The sequence below is a fragment of the Bombina bombina genome, chromosome 2, assembly GCF_027579735.1.
Source record: "Bombina bombina isolate aBomBom1 chromosome 2, aBomBom1.pri, whole genome shotgun sequence".
NCBI classification, from domain to species: domain Eukaryota; kingdom Metazoa; phylum Chordata; class Amphibia; order Anura; family Bombinatoridae; genus Bombina; species Bombina bombina.
This window is the reverse complement of record NC_069500.1, coordinates 1,109,395,793-1,109,418,616: the sequence shown is the minus strand read 5'-3', so window position 1 is coordinate 1,109,418,616 and position 22,824 is coordinate 1,109,395,793. Positions and strand designations below refer to the sequence as shown.

Below are 22,824 nucleotides of genomic sequence, written 5' to 3'. Positions count from 1 at the left end.
TTTCAGCTTCTAATATATCTGATGGGTATCCTCTTTTAGAAAATCTGTCTGCCATTTCTATCATTCTTTTTCTTACTAGATTTTCATCAGTAATAATTCTGCGGGCTCGTAAGAACTGACTACGGGGAAGAGCCTTCAGGAGGGATCCAGGATGGGCACTATCAAAGTGCAATAAACTATTCCTGTCTGTTACTTTTCTAAATAAGTCAACCTTCAACTCTCTTCCTTCCTTAATAATCCTAGTGTCAAGAAAAGCAATATTACTCTCACTCCAAGTTAGCTTAAATTTTATGTGGCCAGATGCTCCATTTATATCCTCCACAAATTTAAGTAGGGATCCAACGTCGCCCCACCATATCCCAAAGATATCATCGATATAGCGCCACCAGCAGGCGCCATACCGATGAAATCCAGGATTGGAAAAAACAAACTTTTCTTCGAATACATTCATAAAAATGTTAGCGTAATTCGGGGCGACGTTGGACCCCATTGCAGTCCCTTGTATCTGAAGAAAAAATTCATCTCCAAATAAAAAGTAATTACAATAAAGAATTAATTCTAATAGCTGAAGGAGAAAGTGAACCTGGGCTTTAGAATAGTTTTTATCCATATCTAACACCATCTTAACTGCACCCATACCGCTCTCGTGAGTAATTGATGTATATAAACTTTCTACATCTAAACTATATAGAATAAACTTGTCAGATTCAAAAACCAAGGTGTCTATCTTTCTTAAAAAGTCACTTGTGTCTTTCAAAAAAGAATTGGATATTTCAACAAATGGTCTAAGAATACGGTCTAGAAAGATAGACACATTGGTCAAGATAGACTGATTACTAGCCACAATTGGGCGGCCTGGGGGTTCAAGTAAATTTTTATGCACTTTTGGAAGTGTATAGAGCACAGGAGTGCAAGGGTGCTCTATATATAGAAATTTAAACAAATCTTTACCAATAAGACCACAGTTCAATGCTCTCTGACATATTTTTTTCAACTCATTCTGAATCAGGAATACAGGGTTATTTGGCAATTTCTTGTACACATCAGACTTACTTAATTGTTGTTTAATTTCTTCCACATAGTAATTCTTATCTAGGGCTATAATCGCCCCGCCCTTATCAGCACGCTTCAAAATAATGTCATCCCTCGCTTTTAAAGTTTTTAAAGCAGCTACATTCTTTGCATTAAAGTTACTTTTTTGTTTTTTAGTGTAACCAAATTTATTAGATACAGGACTACACCTTTCATTATGTTTCTTTTTGTCAGTGTCAGCTTGTAATTTAGCTATATCATGTTCTACAAGATTAATGTATGTCTCTATGCTATGGTTGTTTTGTGGTGGTAAAAAAGTGCTTTTATTTTTTAAACCAAGCTTAGGTAGGTTAAATACAGACTGTTCAGATTCTAATTTAGTACTCTGTTGCAGATTACACATAAACCCTTTTAACCTTAAATTACGGTAGAACTTAAATAAATCTTTGCTAAGTTGGAAAAAGTCACAATCTCTTCTGGGACAGAAGGACAGTCCTTTATTAAGAGTGCACAGTTCATCTTGCGAAAGTTCAGCCTTGGAGATATTAATCACTGTATCTTCTACTTCTTTATCACTAGCAAACAAATTAGCAGCTACCTTTAAGACCTTACCCGGTCCGGCATTTACTTGCCCCTTCTCGGTCTCAATTGCTTTTTCTTTTCTTTCTCTTTTTTCTGATCGGCGGTGTTTCCGGCCGCCACGCCGATGTCGGATTCGGAGTCCCCCGGTGACGTATCGGAGGATCCGGTACTACTTCCACTCTTCATGGGGTAACGATTCCTACGCCTTTGGAAACCGGAAGCTTGTCTTCTGCTTACTCCTTCCGGATCATACTTCCAACGGTAAACCCTATTTTGAAGGTAATCGTTCTCATCTCTTGAAAACTTTGATCTTTTTCGTTCTTCTATTACCTTTTTCAGGTCTTCAATTTTAGAGTTCACCTCTTTTAGTAGTTTCGTTGCTTCATTAAGAGATAGTCCGCTCTTGATTTCAGCCTCCATAGATGCCAATTTCTCATCCTGCTCTGCAATCTCTGCATTCAGGCAGTCGACAGTAAGTACCATCAAATCCATAGAGCACTTGTTTAAGATATGTTCAAATCTCTCGCAGTAGGTTGTATTCTCTTTCATTAGAGTTGGACGTGTGCTCATTCTGAGCCCTCTAGGGATTCTTTTCACCCTGTGATATTCCGCAAGGGTGGCGGCATGCAAATCATAGGCTACTCTTTTTTTCTGTAATCTTTCGAAATCCTTTGCAATCGATTCAGAAGGTGCTGTTTTTAGGAATAGGGTTTACCGTTGGAAGTATGATCCGGAAGGAGTAAGCAGAAGACAAGCTTCCGGTTTCCAAAGGCGTAGGAATCGTTACCCCATGAAGAGTGGAAGTAGTACCGGATCCTCCGATACGTCACCGGGGGACTCCGAATCCGACATCGGCGTGGCGGCCGGAAACACCGCCGATCAGAAAAAAGAGAAAGAAAAGAAAAAGCAATTGAGACCGAGAAGGGGCAAGTAAATGCCGGACCGGGTAAGGTCTTAAAGGTAGCTGCTAATTTGTTTGCTAGTGATAAAGAAGTAGAAGATACAGTGATTAATATCTCCAAGGCTGAACTTTCGCAAGATGAACTGTGCACTCTTAATAAAGGACTGTCCTTCTGTCCCAGAAGAGATTGTGACTTTTTCCAACTTAGCAAAGATTTATTTAAGTTCTACCGTAATTTAAGGTTAAAAGGGTTTATGTGTAATCTGCAACAGAGTACTAAATTAGAATCTGAACAGTCTGTATTTAACCTACCTAAGCTTGGTTTAAAAAATAAAAGCACTTTTTTACCACCACAAAACAACCATAGCATAGAGACATACATTAATCTTGTAGAACATGATATAGCTAAATTACAAGCTGACACTGACAAAAAGAAACATAATGAAAGGTGTAGTCCTGTATCTAATAAATTTGGTTACACTAAAAAACAAAAAAGTAACTTTAATGCAAAGAATGTAGCTGCTTTAAAAACTTTAAAAGCGAGGGATGACATTATTTTGAAGCGTGCTGATAAGGGCGGGGCGATTATAGCCCTAGATAAGAATTACTATGTGGAAGAAATTAAACAACAATTAAGTAAGTCTGATGTGTACAAGAAATTGCCAAATAACCCTGTATTCCTGATTCAGAATGAGTTGAAAAAAATATGTCAGAGAGCATTGAACTGTGGTCTTATTGGTAAAGATTTGTTTAAATTTCTATATATAGAGCACCCTTGCACTCCTGTGCTCTATACACTTCCAAAAGTGCATAAAAATTTACTTGAACCCCCAGGCCGCCCAATTGTGGCTAGTAATCAGTCTATCTTGACCAATGTGTCTATCTTTCTAGACCGTATTCTTAGACCATTTGTTGAAATATCCAATTCTTTTTTGAAAGACACAAGTGACTTTTTAAGAAAGATAGACACCTTGGTTTTTGAATCTGACAAGTTTATTCTATATAGTTTAGATGTAGAAAGTTTATATACATCAATTACTCACGAGAGCGGTATGGGTGCAGTTAAGATGGTGTTAGATATGGATAAAAACTATTCTAAAGCCCAGGTTCACTTTCTCCTTCAGCTATTAGAATTAATTCTTTATTGTAATTACTTTTTATTTGGAGATGAATTTTTTCTTCAGATACAAGGGACTGCAATGGGGTCCAACGTCGCCCCGAATTACGCTAACATTTTTATGAATGTATTCGAAGAAAAGTTTGTTTTTTCCAATCCTGGATTTCATCGGTATGGCGCCTGCTGGTGGCGCTATATCGATGATATCTTTGGGATATGGTGGGGCGACGTTGGATCCCTACTTAAATTTGTGGAGGATATAAATGGAGCATCTGGCCACATAAAATTTAAGCTAACTTGGAGTGAGAGTAATATTGCTTTTCTTGACACTAGGATTATTAAGGAAGGAAGAGAGTTGAAGGTTGACTTATTTAGAAAAGTAACAGACAGGAATAGTTTATTGCACTTTGATAGTGCCCATCCTGGATCCCTCCTGAAGGCTCTTCCCCGTAGTCAGTTCTTACGAGCCCGCAGAATTATTACTGATGAAAATCTAGTAAGAAAAAGAATGATAGAAATGGCAGACAGATTTTCTAAAAGAGGATACCCATCAGATATATTAGAAGCTGAAATTAATCATGCACTTTCTGTTCCTAGAGAAGGTTTACTTAAAACTAAACAGAAGGAAAATAATAAAGAGGATCGCCTCATATTTGTATCTGAATTTAATTCCCAGTCTAACCAAATCCAATATATCCTGAGAAAACATTGGTCTATACTCTCTGAATGTAACCCCCAAATTAAAGAATTTAAGAACTTACCCATGCCAGCGTATAAACAGAGTTTTAATTTGAAACAACAATTAGTTAGAGCAGATATAGGGACAAATATTAAGTCAACACAAAAATTCATTAAAAGTAAGAATGAAGGGAGTTATCCCTGTTTGGGATGCTCTTGTTGTAACAACATGATTAAAGGGCCCACATTTGTGCATCCAACTACGGGAAAAAAGTTTAAAATTAATGGCTTTCATACTTGCTTAACCAGTTATGTGGTTTATTTAATTAAATGCCCCTGTGGGCGTGGCTACGTCGGAGAGACGACCAGAACTATCAAAGATAGGATAATTGAACATAAAAGCTCTATTCGAATTAAGAATTTTAAAGCGCCAGTAGCACAACATTTTGTAGAAATGGGCCATTCAATTGGGCAATTGCGCTTTCAAATTATTGAGAAAATAGAAATACCAAGAAGGTTAGGGAATAGAGAACTTCTCCTTAAACAGAGAGAAAGTTTCTGGATTTGGAAATTAGGCACTATGGAACCAAATGGGTTAAATAAAGATCTGGATATGTCTGTCTTTCTATAATAATTTTTTATGAATTAATTTTGTATTTTTTCATAAATTAATCTGTATTTGAGAAAATAACATGATTCTATAAATATTTGTTTTTGTAATTTAATTATAATTAATATATTATAGAGTTTTTTAATGTTTTTTGATGTATAAAATATTTTTGATGTAAAGAGTTAATAGGAAGTTGAACCTGCAGCGCCACCTAGTGGTGTTTAGGTTTAAATAGAATCATTGCAGTATGATGTTTAGCATGAATAAGGTAGCAATACCGAAACGTTGCTGTTAATGCTGTGTTGTACCCAATAAACACAATTGTTTGCTGCTACTCTTTTTGGAGTGTGTTTGGATATTACTTTAGAGACTAGAGTGGGTCTCTTGAGTGGCTGGCACAGGGACCGTTGTGTGCTGAGTCAATTGACTTTGTATTTTGGATATGGTTATACACTGCCAGAGCTGTGGCTATGTTTCTTGTATATTTATGAACATTTCCTAAATCTGTCACTGCAACCCTTACTTTATTGATAATTAATATTTTTTTAATATTTAATATTTTCTAATATAATAGTCATTACTATCCTCTTATAGGAGTTATGCCAGTTTCATTCGCTGTCCCTAAGATGATCATATCTATAACCATGTATGTTGCATTCACCATTTCAATTACTATCCTCTTATAGGAGTTATGCCAGTTTCATTTGCTGTCCCTAAGATGATCATATCTATAACCATGTATGTTGCATTCACCATTTCAATTAGTGTAGCAGATCTATATTATTAGAGAGCTTTTTGTAACTGTTTGTATCCTTTTTTCCTTTTCCTTTAAACACTGTAAGGACAAGGTTAAATCCTTTCGATAATGTTTTTAACAGTTAGTATATGTGCCCCACTGTCTTCAGATACGTGCTTTACGTGATTGGTGTGCAGAGGTATATATTCTTGTGCTGTACACTTACCTGTTACCCTATGACTAAGTGCCGCACGGCAGGAAATGCGTAAGGACACGCCCCTTTTTCACCTCCATTGCTTTGTGTGTGTTTTGTATTGACATGAACTTGCTGGATTAAACATCCGTTTTTTTCATATCAAGAGTGCTGCCTTTTCTTCCAAAAGTGAGTACACCCCTAAGTGGAAATTTCCAAATTGGGCCCAATTAGCCATTTTCCCTCCCTGGTGTCATGTGACTCGTTAGTGTTACAAGGTCTCAGGTGTGAATGTGGAACAGGTGTGTTAAATTTGGTGTTATCGCTCTCACACTCTCTCATACTGGTCACTGAAAGTTCAACATGGTACCTCATGGCAAAGAACTCTCTGAGGATCTGAAAGAAAGAATTGTTGCTCCACATAAAGATGGCCTAGGCTATAAGAAGATTGTCAAGACCCTGAAACTGAGCTGGAGCGGTGGGCAAGACGATACAGCGGTTTCACAGGACAGGTTCCACTCAAAACAGGCCTCGCCATGGTCGACCAAAAAAGTTGAGTGCACGTGCTCAGCGTCATATCCAGAGGTTGTCTTTGGAAAATATAAGTATGAGTGCTGCCAGCATTGCTGCAGAGGTTGAAGGGGTGGGGATTCAGCCTGTCAGGGCTCAGACCACACGCCGCACACTGCATCAAACTGGTCTGCATGGCTGTCGACCCAGAAGGAAGCCTCTTCTAAAGATGATGCACAAGAAAGTACGCAAACAGTTTGCTGAAGACAAGCAGACAAAGGACATGGATTACGGGAACCATGTCCTGTGGTCCGATGAGACCAAGATAAACTTATTTGGTTCAGTTGGTGTCAAGTGTTTGTGGCAGCAACCAGGTGAGGAGTACAAAGACAAGCGTGTCTTGCCTACAGTCAAGCATAGTGGTGGGAGTGTCATGGTCTGGGCCTGCATGAGTGCTGCCGGCACTGGGGAGCTACAGTTCATTGAGGGAACCATGAATGCCAACATGTAAGTACAAAAAAGGAGGTGTGTATGCTGTGAACAAGCTAGACCAGAAATGCCTTTCTCCTATTTGCACTTCTCACAATTAGTGCAATAATGTCTAAAAGAAGAGAAAAAGGTGATTGGAGAAGGCGCCAAAGGCTATCTGGTGTTTAAGCCTCAATAATAAATTTTAAATTTTAAATTTTAATTTTAAATTTCAGAAAAAATGCAAAAAGCATATAATATGACTTTCAGGGGGGTATGTTAGAAACGAATCGAACAAATAATCCACCACTGTTGTGATAGTAAGGCAATTCACTGGTTACAATTTGATAAATAACATTTATTGAAAAGCAAACACATAATTAAAAAACATTTAATAAATTTCTAATTTAATAGAACAGTTAATAAGCTTCACTTTAACATAAAACCCATATGGCAATATACCTCCACACTAAAAAATAGCACTCAATCTCAGTTAACCTAATAGATAACAGGCTTTCTATGTGTACCTAATAATCACAGTATAATAATAAAATGCTAAAACCAATATGCAGGGTAAGAAGTAGGGCTAATCGTTTCTGCTCACTAGTTTGGAACCGGATGTTGTAAACCTGATACACTGTCTGTAATGCTATTGGTGACTTAATTTTGACAGGCACAGTCTCTCAAGTCGCAGTTGATAGGACTCCAAATAGATCGTTTTCTGTTTAAGATGAAGGTGAAATAACAACAGTTCCTAAAGTGCAATATAACCGGAAGAATTCAAAACTTCACCCTAACTTTTAAGGGTCCTTTGGAAAAGTCAGTAATGAGCACTTACCCGGTGCTCCGGTGCTATGGGCGGGGCTTTGTCTTCCGCTCACCTGTAACGCACCTTGTGTATCTTTTCGTCGGTGACAATCTTACAATTATTCGGTAAGTAGATTGTAAGCTTCAAAGTGTGCACACTTTCGATCCTCCTTAGATGAATGCTCCTACCGTCTTTGCTCAGTAGTCAAATCCACTTGGTCCTGGCATTACGGTCCTGGGAGCTTCTTGATTACAAGTCTTTTTTTATTAAAAACAAGCCGGATACTGGTATGGTCTACGCGTTTCAGCTCACCAGGGAGCCTTTGTCAAGATACCTTCCTCCAGCTGTGATCCCTTTTTAAAGGACTCCTCCATTAACCCTATAAGTGCCTTCAAAATAATCTGTTGTTCCATCTTGCTTTATTTAATGTGCCCTGTATATTTGTGCATTAGAAGTCACCAATTTCAGTGCAGGTATACCGGTTAGCAAGTTACTTAAAAGTCCTCATTAAAATATCAATGTAAATATTATGACTATATTTTAGTTTCTACATTTATTAGTCTATTTTGAAACTACAACAGTTAATTGCCTCACAATCGCCAACTAATGGCTCATACCCCTACAAACAAATCTATCCCTAATATTAAGACTCCGGTCGTTTCTTTTTTTATTTATAAAAATATTATTATCTGTTTATTTAAATATAAAATATATAACTCCACAAAAAATTATTATTTCCCTGCTTGGGTTCGAACTCGCAGACCTTATCACTGCAGTCTGACCGTCTAACCATTAGGCTATATTGGGAGTTATCTCGATTGGATTTCAATTTTAAAATTTGGCCTTTAACTAGCTTATATATAATCCGATAAGTAATCATAGATCTTAATGGGTGATTAATTTAAATTAGATTTGTAAAAACAAATCTTTCTTAACTTGGGCTCGAACTCATAGCCCTTACGGTCAGAGTCTAACTTCTTATCCACTGTGCTATGGGGGAAGTTCAAAGGGATCGAATACTCTCCTTCTATATAACCTTGAGTAGATAAATATTTAGATACAACAGATGGTCTATAAAGAAAATAAATATATTTTTATTTATATTAAAGATATTTTTTAAAATAACAGGGTGGACTCAACCTCGTTGGAGAATTCCTGCTTCTATTTGGGTATATAAATGATAAATTGTTATATTAATGGGGCTTTATTCTTAGACATTTGGTTGTAAATCGTGGACAGTTATTGTTCCTAAAAGGGGCAAAGAAATATTATTTCGTGGATGTTAATCATAGTCACTCTGTTAATTCTCCCCAAGGAGATATATATATTTGATCAGCTTTCTTAACCAGTATGTTATCTACAATGTTTAAATGCAGTCTATTAGTTTTGATGGACCTACTAGATCCTTCTATTTATATAAGGGCATTCAAGTCCATTTCACTATTCAGCCCTTTGGGGTGGAGTGTACCGAAATTATAAATAAATTCTGCTTCTTGTCTGAGCAACTTTTTATTAGTATTCCCTCTTCTTCCATCCTGTACTATTTTCTTAATGCCCCAGAATTTTAGTGTTTCTGTGTTGCCTTTATGAACCTCTTTAAAATGTTTATACAGAGTTGTGTCTTCTCTTTCGTGCTCTATTGCTAACAGGTGTTCACGTATGCGGTCTTTCAATTTACGTCCTGTTTGGCCAAAATACCTTAGATTACAGTCACATTGTAGCATATAGATAATATTTGTATCAGTGCATCTTATGATATCTGTTATATTAGTAATTCTCCCGTCTTTCTCGGACTTGATCTGTTTTAATTTCGTACTATGTTTACAGGACTTACATTGGTGGCAGGGGAAAAACCCCTCTATCTTATTACCCTCAAGTGTTCTATATCCTCTATTGCACATTTCATTCCCCTTTTTGTACTCACTCGGAGCCAATATCGTTTTTAAATTCTTAGCTTTTCTGTAGATAAAATTGGGGTTTCTTCCTAAGTTTGGGCCTATTATGGGATCTTTCAATAAAAGATGCCAATGTTTTTTAACCAATTTTTGAAACTGTTTGTGATGGGCTGAATAGGTCGTGATTATGGGTATATCCATTGTCTCTTTCGGCTTCCCCTTATGAGGTTTTTCTTTTTTTCTTAGTAGTTCCTCCCTGTCCATCTTTTTAACTTCATCCACAGTCTCTAAGATCTTTAAAGTATCATAACCCTTCTCTTCAAATCTTTTTATTAGTACTTTTGATTGTTCCTCAAAATCCACTAGATCTGTACAATTCCTCCTAACACGCATCAGTTGACCCTTTGGTATGTTATTTTTCCATTGGCTATGGTGACAACTCGCAGAATCAATATAATTGTTAGAATCTACCTTTTTAAAAAAGGTCTTTGTTTTAATTGCATTATTGATTATCTCAATTTCTATGTCTAAATAATTAATTTTTTCCTTACTGAATTCATATGTGAATTGTAAACCAAAGTTATTGGAGTTAAGGTCATTGATAAAAATATCTAATAATTCTGTGTCCCCCTTCCAGACGAAAAACAAATCGTCGATATAACGTCTGTAGAGCACAAGGTTCGCACCCCATGGGGATCTTGTAATTAGTTCTCTTTCAAAGACCCCCATGAATAAGTTAGCATAACTTGGTGCGAACCTTGTGCCCATAGCCGTACCCTTTATCTGCAAAAAATAACTGTTCTCAAACTTGAAATAATTGTTATTCAAGATAAATTTTATACATTTCAATAGAAAATCTCTTTGTGTGCTGGTCATCTCTGAGTCCTGTCTCATAAAGTCTTCTATAGCTTGTATTCCTAAATTATGCTCTATGTTAGTATAAAGTGAGCTAACATCGCAGGTGACCAGCACAAAATTTGGTTCCCATTGGATCTCTTTGAGTATTCTTAAGAAATGTGCCGAATCTGATAGATATGAGGGAAGTTCTTTCACGTAGTTTTGCAAGAAATAGTCAATATATTGGGACATATTAGACGTTATTGAATCTATGCCCGATATAATCGGGCGTCCTGGGGGTTCCTTAAGATCCTTGTGGATCTTTGGTAAGAAGTAAAATATGGGGGTTCTGAAGTTCTTAATCAACAAGAAATTATACTCTGAATCAGTCACCAAATCAGTTAATTTTGCATCATCAAGCAATATTTTAAGTTTTCCCTGAAACTCATCCCCTGGGTCACTAAGCAATTTCTTATATGTTGTTATATCATTCAGTAGTCTGTATGCTTCAGTTAAATAATAAGTATTACTCATAATTACCACTCCACCCCCTTTATCGGCCTGTTTAATGACTATATCGGTCCTGTCTTGTAAATCTTTTAATATCGATTTTTCCTTCAGACTCAAATTCCACTTAATATTCTTGGTTTGTTTGGTATCAATATCCTCCAAATCCTGCTTAACCAATTTCTCGAAGGATTCTATATAGTTCCCTTTTTCCTGTGTTGGGAAGAACTGGGATTTTTGTTTAAAATTAGTGTGAATAAATCTATCTTCAGTCTCTGAAGGTTTAGTATCTTGGATAGGATTCTTTAAAAAATACTTTTTTAAAGTTAATTTTCTTATGAATTGGTTAATGTTTACATAATGTTCAAACTTATTAAGTTTGGAGGTAGGAGCAAAGGAAAGCCCTCTGTTCAAAACAGACTCCTGGGTTGTCGTTAGTTGTAAATTACTTAGATTAAAGATACCATTGTTCTGAGTAGGTTTATTTATTCTAGTTGTGTCTTTATTGGTAATTTCATCTTTATCTAATCCTCTATATCTTCCCCCTCTTCTCCCTCTCTTCTTCTCTTTCCCTTCGGTGGGTTGTGATTTCTTTCCTGACTTACTCCTAAAAAATTAGCCGATGTAGTTGCTCTTTGGGGTGACTGTTCTACTGTTCTCAATGTATCAAATCTATTAAATGATGGAACCCTCCAATCCTGCTGTGTTTGTTCTGTTCGATTTCTAAATTCACGTTGATCAAAATCCCTATTATGCCAACCTCCCTGGTAATGTCTATTATCGTCAAAGTGTCTATAGTGTCTATTTTCGTACCTTTGATGTCTATATTCATCTCTATATTTGTCCCTCATTCTGTTGTATCCATAGTCCTGATCAGAATTTCTATAGTATGAATATGAATTATTGGCATTTCTAGGATTCCAACTGTTAGTGTTACGAGGGATCCTATTGTTACTGTAGTCCCTAGATCTATTATTCCCATAATAGTCTCGTCCCCTCAAGTTCTCTCTTGGTTGTCTCTCTATTCTATCTCCTCTTATCATATTATTTTCAATAGTTTGACCTTCCCTTTCATACACATTTGTATTCCTATTATTCACCAAAAATTTATTACTACATGCATCTTCTTGTTCTCTTTGTGTCCTATTTTTAAATTCTTTATTATCCCTCTCTTCTGGCCTGTTTTGTGGCCATGAATGCCAACATGTACTGGGACATACTGAAGCAGAGCATGATCCCCTCCCTTTGGAGACTGGGAAGCAGGGCAGTATTCCAACATGATAACGACACCAAACACACCTCCAAAATGACCACTGCCTTGCTAAAGAAGCTGAGGGTAAAGGTGATGGACTGGCCAAGCATGTCTCCAGACCTAAACCCTATTGAGCATCTGTGGGGCATCCTCAAACGGAAGGTGGGGGAGTGCAAGGTTTCTAACATCCATCAGCTCTGTGATGTCGTCATGGAGGAGTGGAAGAGGACTCCAGTGGCAACCTGTGATGCTCTAGTGAACTCCACGCCCAAGAGGGTTAAGGCAGTGCTGGAAAATAATGGTGGACACACAAAATATTGACACTTTGGGCCCAATTTGGATATTTCCTCTTAGGGGTGTACTCACTTTTGTTGCCAATGGTTTAGACATTTAATGGCTGTGTGTTAAGTTATTTTGAGGGGACAGCAAATTTACACTGTTATACAGGCTGTACACTCACTACTTTACATTGTAGCAAAGTGTCATTTCTTCAGTGTTACATGAAAATATAAAATACAATATTTACAAAAATGTGAGGGGTGTACTCACTTTTGTGGGATACTGTATATACAGGGGTTGAAAAAGTTGCCAAAGAGCTAGTGGTCCCATGAAATTTCTTAGCAGTCCCAGTTTGCAGCATGTGTAAAATAGAAATTTCATAATACACGCTTGTATTACGCATATAATACACTTTCTATACACTCAAAATAAAGATGAAGCTCTAAAAGTGCTTGAGAAAAACTCCTCCAGGTCTTGCACACCTCTTCAACGTCTCTGCTTAAGAATACCTCTTTTTAAAGTGAATGTCAAGTTTGATGAATCAATGCCCGGTTTTTAAAAACCCTATTAAAAACAGGGGCACTTTCATTCATGAAACTTTACATTTCACTCATTTTGTAAAAATTCTTTTTAATCTTGAAAGCCGATCCAGCACTTCCCCCGCCCGTCGCAAGCTTTTTCATATGTAAAAAATTACGAATCCGGCTTCCTCCAATCAGGGCGTTGCCTCAGGCAATGATTCACCTGGGGTGGGAAAACGTGATTGGAGGATGCCGTATTCGTCATTGCTGACATATGAAGTGACGAGCGGCAGGAGGGGGAATCGATGGAGCGGCTTTCAGGATTAAAAGGTAAGTATTTTAACAAAACAAGGGCAATGTAAAGTTTGATGAATCAAAGTGCCCCTGTTTTTAATAGGGTTTTTAAAAACCGGGCACTAATTCATCAAGATTGACATTCACTTTAAGCAAATTCAAAAAGGTAATTTTCCAGCCTCCAGTAGATTTTAAAAGACCTTTATTAGTTTCTTACAGGGTCCATTATTACAACAACGTTTCAAACCTATACCAGGTTCTTAATCATGTTTGTAGAATAGTGTACAGGGACCAATTGCTCAAAAGAAGGGAGATGTTTTGGATTAATAAGTTAAATACTATGATACCTGAAGGTTTGAATAAAGAATTTGAATGGTCATTATTTTTTTAATTGATAACTGTAGCATTTATCTGTAGTAGCAAACTTGATTCTAATTTTTTATGTGTATAGGTTTTATTTGTAGATGTATTAGTATTTGGTTTTAATGTTGCATGTGATAAACATACATAAAAATCAAGAAGAAGATGGTAACTAGCTTAAAAATTCAATTTGAGATGTATAAGAAGTTGAATAACTGAAGATTTTTATTTATCACTTGTAATTTTAAATTTCGACCACATGATGGCACTGTTGTGTAATCTTATAGGAAATGGACAGGTATAAAAGACACACCTGTACACTATTCTACAAACATGATTAAGAACCTGGTATAGGTTTGAAACGTCGTTGTAATAATGGACCCTGTAAGAAACTAATAAAGGTCTTTTAAAATCTACTGGAGGCTGGAAAATTACCTTTTTGAAATTGACATTGGGGTTTGGCTAACCCTTTCCTGTGCCCCTGTTTGAAAAGGTGCTGTCTCTCACTATTTATTTTTAAATTCACTTTAAGCACACATCTGCCACGCCTCTATATATACATTTTTTAAAACAGTGCCCCTTAAATTAATACAATAAACCTGAATCACTTTTCACTTAATGCCTCTTCAAAGAATTGGAATCCTTTTTTTGTCCCAATTTTGAGAGAGAGAGAGAGAGATAAAGAAAGAAAGAAAGAAAGAAAGAAAGAAAGAAAGAAAGAAAGAAAGAAAGAAAGAAAGAAAGAAAGAAAAAAGAAAGAAAGGGAAAAATAGAGATGGCGAGAGAGAGAGAGAGAGAGAGAGAGAGAGAGAGAGAGAGAGAGAGAGAGAGAAATAGAGGGAGAGAGAAAGATAGAGCGTAAAAGAGAGGAAAGAGAGAGAGAGAGAAAAAGAGAGAGAGAAATAAAGAGAACGAGAACGAAATAGAGAAATGGGGGAGAGAGAGAGAGACACAGAGGAGGGGGAGAGACACAGAGAGAGGGGGGGAGATAGAGACACAAAGAGAGAGGGAGGGAGTGAGGGAGAGACACACACAGAGAGGGAGGGAGAGAGAGAAACACACAGAGAGGGAGGGAGACACACACATAGGCAGAGAGTTGGAGGAATGGAGAGAGACAGAGGGAAGGAGAGAGACACATAGAGATGGAGGGAGAGACACATAGAGATGGAGGGAGAGAGAGAGCGAAACACACACAGAGAGAGAGGGAGACACACACAGAGGGAGGGAGACACACACATAGGGAGAGAGAGGGAGGGATGGAGAGAGACAGAGGGAGGGGGAGAGAAAGAGGGAGGAGGGAGAGACAGAGGGAGGGAGAGAGAGAGAGAGACAGACAGAAGGAGGGAGGGAGAGAGGGAGAGAGAGCTACAGAGTGAGGGAGAGAGACACACAGAGGGGGAGAGAGAGAGAGACACAGAGGGGGGAGGAAGAGAGATAGAGAGAGTGAGAGAGAGAAATAGAGGGAGAGAAATAAAGAGAAGGGGAAAGAACGAAATGGGGGAGAGAGAGAGAGACACAGAGGGGGTAGAGACACAGAGAGAGAGAGAGAGGGAGTGAGGGAGAGAGAGAGAAACAAACAGAGAGGGAGGGAGACACATACAGAAGCAGAGAGTGGGAGGAATGGAGAGAGACAGAGGGAGGGAGAGACACGCAGAGAGAGGGAGGGAGAGATAAACAGAGATGGAGGGAGAGAGAGAGAGAAAGCGAAACACACACCGAGAGGGAGGGAGACACACACAGAGGGAGGGATACACACACATAGGGAGAGAGAGGGAGGGATGGAGAGAGACAGAGGGAGGGGGAGAGAGAGAAAGAGGGAGGAGGGAGAGAGAGAGAGAGAGAGAGACAGAGGGAGGGAGGGAGAGACAGAAGGAAAGAGGGAGAGAGATGGAGAGAGAGGGAGGGAGAGCTACAGAGAGAGGGGGACACAGAGGGGGAGAGAGGGAGACACAGAGGGGGGAGGGAGAGAGATCAGTATTCACTAATTTATAATTTAATGTATTATTAACCATATATTTAGTCCTTCATTTTACGGATGTATATTTCATCTAGTCTCAATCTTTGTTGGATTGAAATGTATGAACTATGTATCCAAGATAGTAAGTTTACGACAGTTACATATTTAGTGCCACAGGTCTATTTATTTTATTTTATCAATAATATTCATTCAGACATGTAAAGTTATATTACATATATACATGTTGAACATCAGAGATATACGAGAATAATTTTTCATATAATGTGTGTTTTCTATTGGCCATCTTGGAAACACCTCTATAGGCCACATATTGATTCATCACTATGTGAACTTCTGACTTTATTATATTCACTTATTATATTGTAGTTAAATATGAGTTTTTTTTACTTTTTTGTTTCTTTTTATATTACACATTTACTTATTTCACTAGCAATTTACGATTCTCTTAGATATTAAAACTTAGGAGGTATTGACAGCACGGCTTATTACGTCACTTAAGAGGATGAGGTGCTCCCATAGGTCTATCTGGAGGACGGTCTTGTTTAACACACCTCTTGTGACATTTTGAGACTAAAACTAACAAAAATGGACATTGTCAACTTTTCAAACACCAACCACATTATATTATTTATATCTTTCTGGTTATATTGGACTCACGATCCGCAACAGAAGGTATTTACTGATTTAAAACTTAATGCATTATCGATCGTAAATGTAGTCTTCAACTATAACGGCTATATATCCATCCAGGTACAATCCTTGTCTGACCACAATGTATGGCCTATATGAATTATGTACTTAAGATACAATGACAGTTTATAGGAAAGGAGAGTTTCACATGAATTTGGTCTGTTTAAAGTTCTATGTGTATATTATTAAGACATGTGACTTTAAATGTTACATGTATGACATATTTTGTATTTATGGTTGTCCAAAATAGGGTTAATCTTACACCTGTTCATCAATGTTGCAACTTGTATCCGATTGCTTCTTTATTGTTTAAATAGGACTTCACTTGCTGCCTAGCACTTTATGACTGAGAAAATGGCGCGGTAGATGCAGAGAAACGCGTTGCATCTTTGTGCTATTGTGTTTTAATATTGTTCTTAATTTTGTATACTTTGTTCTTGAATCAAATATATCTTTTTATAATACACATCGTGAGTAGCATTTTTTTAGAGTCCGTACAAGCAGAATTCTATATCAGACATCGTCTGCTGGTTGTTTAGTGAGCAGGGCCACTACTAATAGCCCTGCCTGCGTTTATAGCACTTGTTAGTGCCTTCAAAAGTGTGAGTATCCTTTATCCCTTTGGGGCTTTGTTTGGGATCTCATTATTTGGTTGATCTGCACTAGGGAGGCACCCTTTTCATGTGCTTAATTTTAGAGGGAGAGAGAGAGAGAGACAGAGGGAGGGAGAGAGAGATAGAGGGAGGGAGACTAACACTGGAAATTGCTGACAACACCCTAATATAAATATGTATGTATATGTATATACTTTGGAGCCCTTTCCACTCAAATACCTGAAAACAAGTTTCATCATTTTTAATACATTTTAATATTTAATAATGTGTTTTAGTGTGTATGTACTGTAAATATTTTACATTCCAATGTTCTTCACATAGGGGAACATATTCTATGTATTTTTAAATATATTATATATATATATATATATATATATCCTATATTATAAAAGGCCAAGTGTTTGTCTGAAGCCGTCATGCGCAGTAGAGACAAACACTTGGCCTTGAGATAGGGAGCGCGAGGTACAGCATACAAGCAGCTGTGAGATAGGGAGCGCGAGGTACACAAACAGCTGTGAGGTCTGGGGAGCGCGAGGTAAGCTGATTGAAACAGCCTGTGGCAAGAGATATGGAGCGCGCTCCCCAGACCTCACAGCTGTTTGTGGCCGACGAGAGCGTTGCGATGGGGGCGTGGCCGGGCGTTGCGAGGGGCGTGGCCGGGCGTCATGAGGGGCGTGGCCGGGCGGGTGTTGCCGCGATTGGGCGTGGCCCCGCGATGTGAAGACAGAGCCAGAGAGGGAGCAGGAGAGGGGGGGAGAAGGGCCAAAGAGGGGGGGAGAGAGCCAAAGGGGGGGAGAGCCAAAGAGAAGGGGGGGAGAGCCAAAGAGAAGGGGGGGGAGAGCCAAAGAGAAGGGGGGGGGAGAGAGCCAAAGAGAAGGGGGGGAGAGAGCCAAAGAGAAGGGGGGGGAGAGAGCCAAAGGGGGGGGGAGAGCCAAAGAGAAGGGGGGGGGGAGAGCCAAAGAGAAGGGGGGGGGAGCCAAAGAGAAGGGGGGGGGAGAGCCAAAGAGAAGGGGGAGGGAGAGCCAAAGAGAAGGGGGAGGGAGAGCCAAAGAGGGGGGAGAGAGAGAGCCAAAGAGGAAAAAGAGCCAAAGAGGGGGGAGAGAGAGCCAAAGAGGGGGGAGAGAGAGCCAAAGAGGGGGGGGGGGAGCCAAAGAGGGGGGGGGGCGAGAGCCAAAGAGGGGGGGAGAGAGCCAAAGGGGGGGGGGGGAGCTAAAGGGGGGGGGAGAGCCAAAGAGGGGGGAGAGAGAGCCAAAGAGGGGGGGGCAGAGCCAAAGAGGGTGGGCAGAGCCAAAGAGGGGGGGGGAGAGCCAAAGAGGGGGGGGAGAGCGCCAAAGAGGGGAGAGAGAGAGCAAAAGAGGGGGGGGGAGAGCCAAAGAGGGGGGGGAGCCAAAGGGGAGGGGAGAGCCAAAGAGGGGGGAGAGAGAGAGCCAAAGAGGAAAGAGAGCCAAAGAGGAGAGAGAGCAAAAGGGGGGGGGGAGAGAGCCAAAGGGGGGGGGGAGAGCCAAAGGGGGGGGGGGAGAGAGCCAAAGGGGGGGAGAGAGAGAGCCAAAGAGGAGAGAGAGCAAAAGAGGGGAGAGAGCCAAAGAGGGGGGGGGGGAGCCAAAGAGGGGGGGAGAGCCAAAGAGGGGGGAGGAGAGCCAAAGAGGGGGGGGGAGAGAACAAAAGAGGGGGGAGAGAGAGCAAAAGAAAGGAGGGAGAGAGAGAGCCAAAGAGGGGAGAGAGAGAGCAAAAGAGGGGAGAGAGAGAGCAAAAGAGGGGAGACAGAGAACAAAGGAGAGGGGGGAGAGAAAGCAAAAGAGAGGGGGGAGAGAAAGCAAAAGAGAGGGGGGAAGAGAGAGCAAAAGAGAGGGGGAGAGAGCAAGGGGTGGGACCGCTGTACTGCAAAAAATGGCCCGTGTACACGGGCTTTAGTACTAGTATATATATAGGTATTTTACAAAAAATGCATTAGAAATATATAGAAATATATATTTAAAAATACATAGAACATGTTCTTCAATGTGAAGAGCACTGGAATGTAAAATATTCATAACTACCTTTGGGTTAGTGCTGTAGGTTTAACTCCTGTCGGGTTAGCGCACGAGCGATAAGTGTTCGCTTTTTTCCCAGTCTGTGCTCTCCATTAAAGTCTACAGGGAGAAGAAGTTAAAGCGAGCATGATATCAGAAGTCCTGAAGTTAGCTTGCGTCAGCTTTCGCTCGCGTGCATACATTTCACTTTCAACATCTAATACAATAGCAAACCCGCGCATTTTAAAACTTTACTTCTGGCAGTGTCTTCGCACGTGCAAATCACTAAATAGCCCCTTGTAATCTAGTCCAAAGTTTTCAGAACAACTGTTGAATCAAAGACCCTTTCGTGGTTACATTAAAACAGTGTAGTACACCTTGGGAGATCTTTTTTGGCAATTGGTTTCTATAATAGGTTAAAATAAAGAGAGCTGAAGGTACAGGATAAAAAAAACAACACATGGTGAGTAGTACCGCAGGTACTGTAGTTGTACTCAGCAATTTAGCATCTCTTTAAAGTCATTTTGCTGCAAGACAATGACGCTAAACACAAGCAGAATTCTATATCAGACATCGTCTGCTGGTTGTTTAGTGAGCAGGGCCACTACTAATAGCCCTGCCTGCGTTTATAGCACTTGTTAGTGCCTTCAAAAGTGTGAGTATCCTTTATCCCTTTGGGGCTTTGTTTGGGATCTCATTATTTGGTTGATCTGCACTAGGAGGCCCCCTTTTCATGTGCTTAATTTTAGAGGGAGAGAGAGAGAGAGACAGAGGGAGGAGGGAGAGAGAGAGAGAGAGAGAGACAGAGGGAGGGAGAGACAGAGGGAGGATGGAGAGAGAGAGAGAGAGAGAGAGAGACAGAGGGAGGGAGAGACAGAGGGAGGAGGGAGAGAGACAGAGGGAGGGAGAGAGAGATAGAGGGAGGGAGGGAGAGATAGAGGAAGAGAGACAGAGGGAGGGAGAAGGACAGAGGGAGGGAGAAGGACAGAGGGAGGGAGAAGGACAGAGGGATGAAAAGAGAGACGGAGGGAGGGAGAGAGACAGAGGGAGGGAGAGAGAGATAGAGGGAGGGAGAGATAGAGGAAGAGAGACAGAGGGAGGGAGAAGGACAGAGGGAGGGAGAAGGACAGAGGGATGAAAAGAGAGACGGAGGGAGTGAGAGAGACAGAGGGAGGGAGAAGGACAGAGGGAGGGAGAAGGACAGAGGGATGAAAAGAGAGACGGAGGGAGGGAGAGACACAGAGGGAGGGAGAGAGAGACAGATAGAGGTAGAGAGAGACAGAAAGAGGGAGAGAGAGACAGAAAGAGGGAGAGGCAGAGGTTGGGAGGGAGAGAGAGAGACAGAGGGAGGGAGACACAGGGGGGGGGGCACAGAGGGAAAATCCTTCAGAACAGAAGAAAGCTTTTAAAAAAAAATTGGCATTATATATATAAAAAATAGCACACCATTTATCTAAGTCGTCTCAATGAAATTCAAAGTCGTTGAGGACCACCGGACAACTATGTTTTTCAACCCCTGTGTGTGTGTGTATATATATATATATATATATATATATATCTGTGTGTGTGTACATATGTTTGCTTTGCAATCAAATAGAAAATTATATCTAATATATTCATATTAAATAAAGTGTTTAACTGTTCATTTACTGTACATCTTTCAGATTCCAATGTTCTTCACATAAGGGAATATGTTCTATGTATTTTAAATAGATATTCCAATATATATTTATATATCTATAGCTATATATAATCATGTATATATATATTTGGTACTGCAAGACAGAAGCAAAATAAGAAAATAACTAACCTAAATACCTAAATACAGATAATATAAATCAGCAAAATAAATACAAATGCAGCTTATGGTAAGCTCTGATAAACACTGACTTATATGATAATTGTGAGAATTACAATACCTGATTTATGGATATCTGTTATAAAAGGAGCCATTGCGGTATAGACAAAATCTGGAGCATATCCCATATTCTGGTAATTAAAATAAAATGAAAATCAGAGAAAATTCTTACATAAATTACATTTTTAAAAGTGTTCATTATAATCTAAACACAAAGGGCTACATTACAAGTGTGGCGCTAACGTTAGAGCATGCTATTAAAATATTGCGGTGGCGTTAACTTGCTCACGTATTACAAGTCAAAATTAAACACGACTGCATGAGCGCAAACAAATTACTGGAGACCTTGCGTAAAGGGTTAGGGCAAAAGTTGCATTAAACACTACATAAATACAAAACAATTGACAGTTATACCTATATATGCACTAATAAAAATTATTCACATAAATATTAAAAAAAAATATATAAGGGTTAATATTTATGGTATATGACAAGGTATTTGAATGGAAAGTGCTATAATGTATATATATATTTATATATATATACAGTATATATATATATATATATATATATATATATATATATATATATATATATATATATATATATATATATATATATATATATATATATATATATACACAGTATATATACATATATATATATATATATATATATACACACAGTATATATACAGGTAGCCCTCAGTTTACGCCGGGGTTAGGTTCTAGAAGGAATGGTTGTAAATCGAAACCGTTGTAAATTGAAAACCAGTTTATAATGTAAGTCAATGGGAAGTGAGGGAGTTAGATTCCAGGCCCCTCTCAAAATTGTCATAAGTAACACCTAATACATTATTTTTAAAGCTTTGAAATGAAGACTTTAAATGCTAAACAGCATTATAAACAGTATCAAATAATCACACAACACAGAATATATATAATTAAACTAGGTTAAATGAACAAAAACATTTGTTAAACTGCATTATAAACCTTATGAAATAATCACACAACACAGACTTTACTTGTATTTTTCTGCAAACAGTTCCTTTTATGTATTCTCATCTGGACTGATTTATAGACAGGAAGATCTTGTTCCTACAAAAACTGCTCCATAGCTAATGTCTAGCTATCAACACTGATTAATTTCAGCCTGTTTGTGTGTATCTTTGCTGCAACACAAGCGGACAGCTCCACCTACTGGCTATTTTAATCAATGCACTGCTTTCTCAATGCTTTTAAATAGCAGTCACATGACTAAAAAAAGGTTGTTATTCTGAAACGGTGCAAATTGAACCGACATAAACCGAGGGCCACCTGTACATACATATACGTGTATGTATGTATACATATGTATGTATATTTAAGTATGAAGAGTATATCAGCAATTCCTATCCAGCACTAACTAATCCCTAAAAGTATGTGGATATATTGCCTTAGCGCTAAGGACCTTCAACATAACAATATATTCTTAATGAACCAAAAAATGCATAATGCATAAATACATATTACTGTCATATTTTTTTGCCTTTACGTAGCTCTAATAAATGCTTTATTTTATGCTTCCTTTCTTGCAGTGTATTTATGCATTATGCATTGTTTGGTTCATTAAGAATATATTGTTATGTTGAAGGTCCTTAGCGCTAAGGCAATATATCTACATACTTTTAGGGATTAGTTAGTGCTGGATAGGAATTGCTGATATACTCTTCATACTTAAATTCAATTTTGCCTTTTCTCCTGCACCAATGGTCTGTAAACTATTTAAATTCAGGTCATTGTTACTAGCCCTTTTATAGGTAACACTGGAAGTTGCTGACAACACCCTAATATAAATATGTATGTATATGTATATACTTTGGAGCCCTTTCCACTGAAATACCTGAGTATATGTGATGATCGTGACAAGATTTTCATTTTTTCCTGATCTAAGGGACTGAAGATTCAGAATCATTAGTGTTTCCCATTGGGAAATGCTAATGATTGCTAATGATTCTGAATCTTCAGTCCCGTAGATCAGGAAAAAATGAAAATCACGTCACGATCATCACATAGCCATACTGCTGCACTGAGAACTTGCTTAACAACAAGGAGTG

General features: G+C 38.8%; 1 protein-coding gene across 1 annotated transcript in view; it reads right to left on the bottom strand.

Moving 5' to 3' along the window:
* LOC128650086 (uncharacterized) overlaps nt 1-22,824 on the bottom strand; it is a 373,885-nt gene that overhangs the window by 330,000 nt on the left and 21,061 nt on the right. The window contains exon 4 of the mRNA XM_053703762.1: nt 20,791-20,860. Coding sequence (XP_053559737.1) covers nt 20,791-20,860 — 70 coding nt within the window. The remainder of the gene's footprint in view (nt 1-20,790; nt 20,861-22,824) is intronic.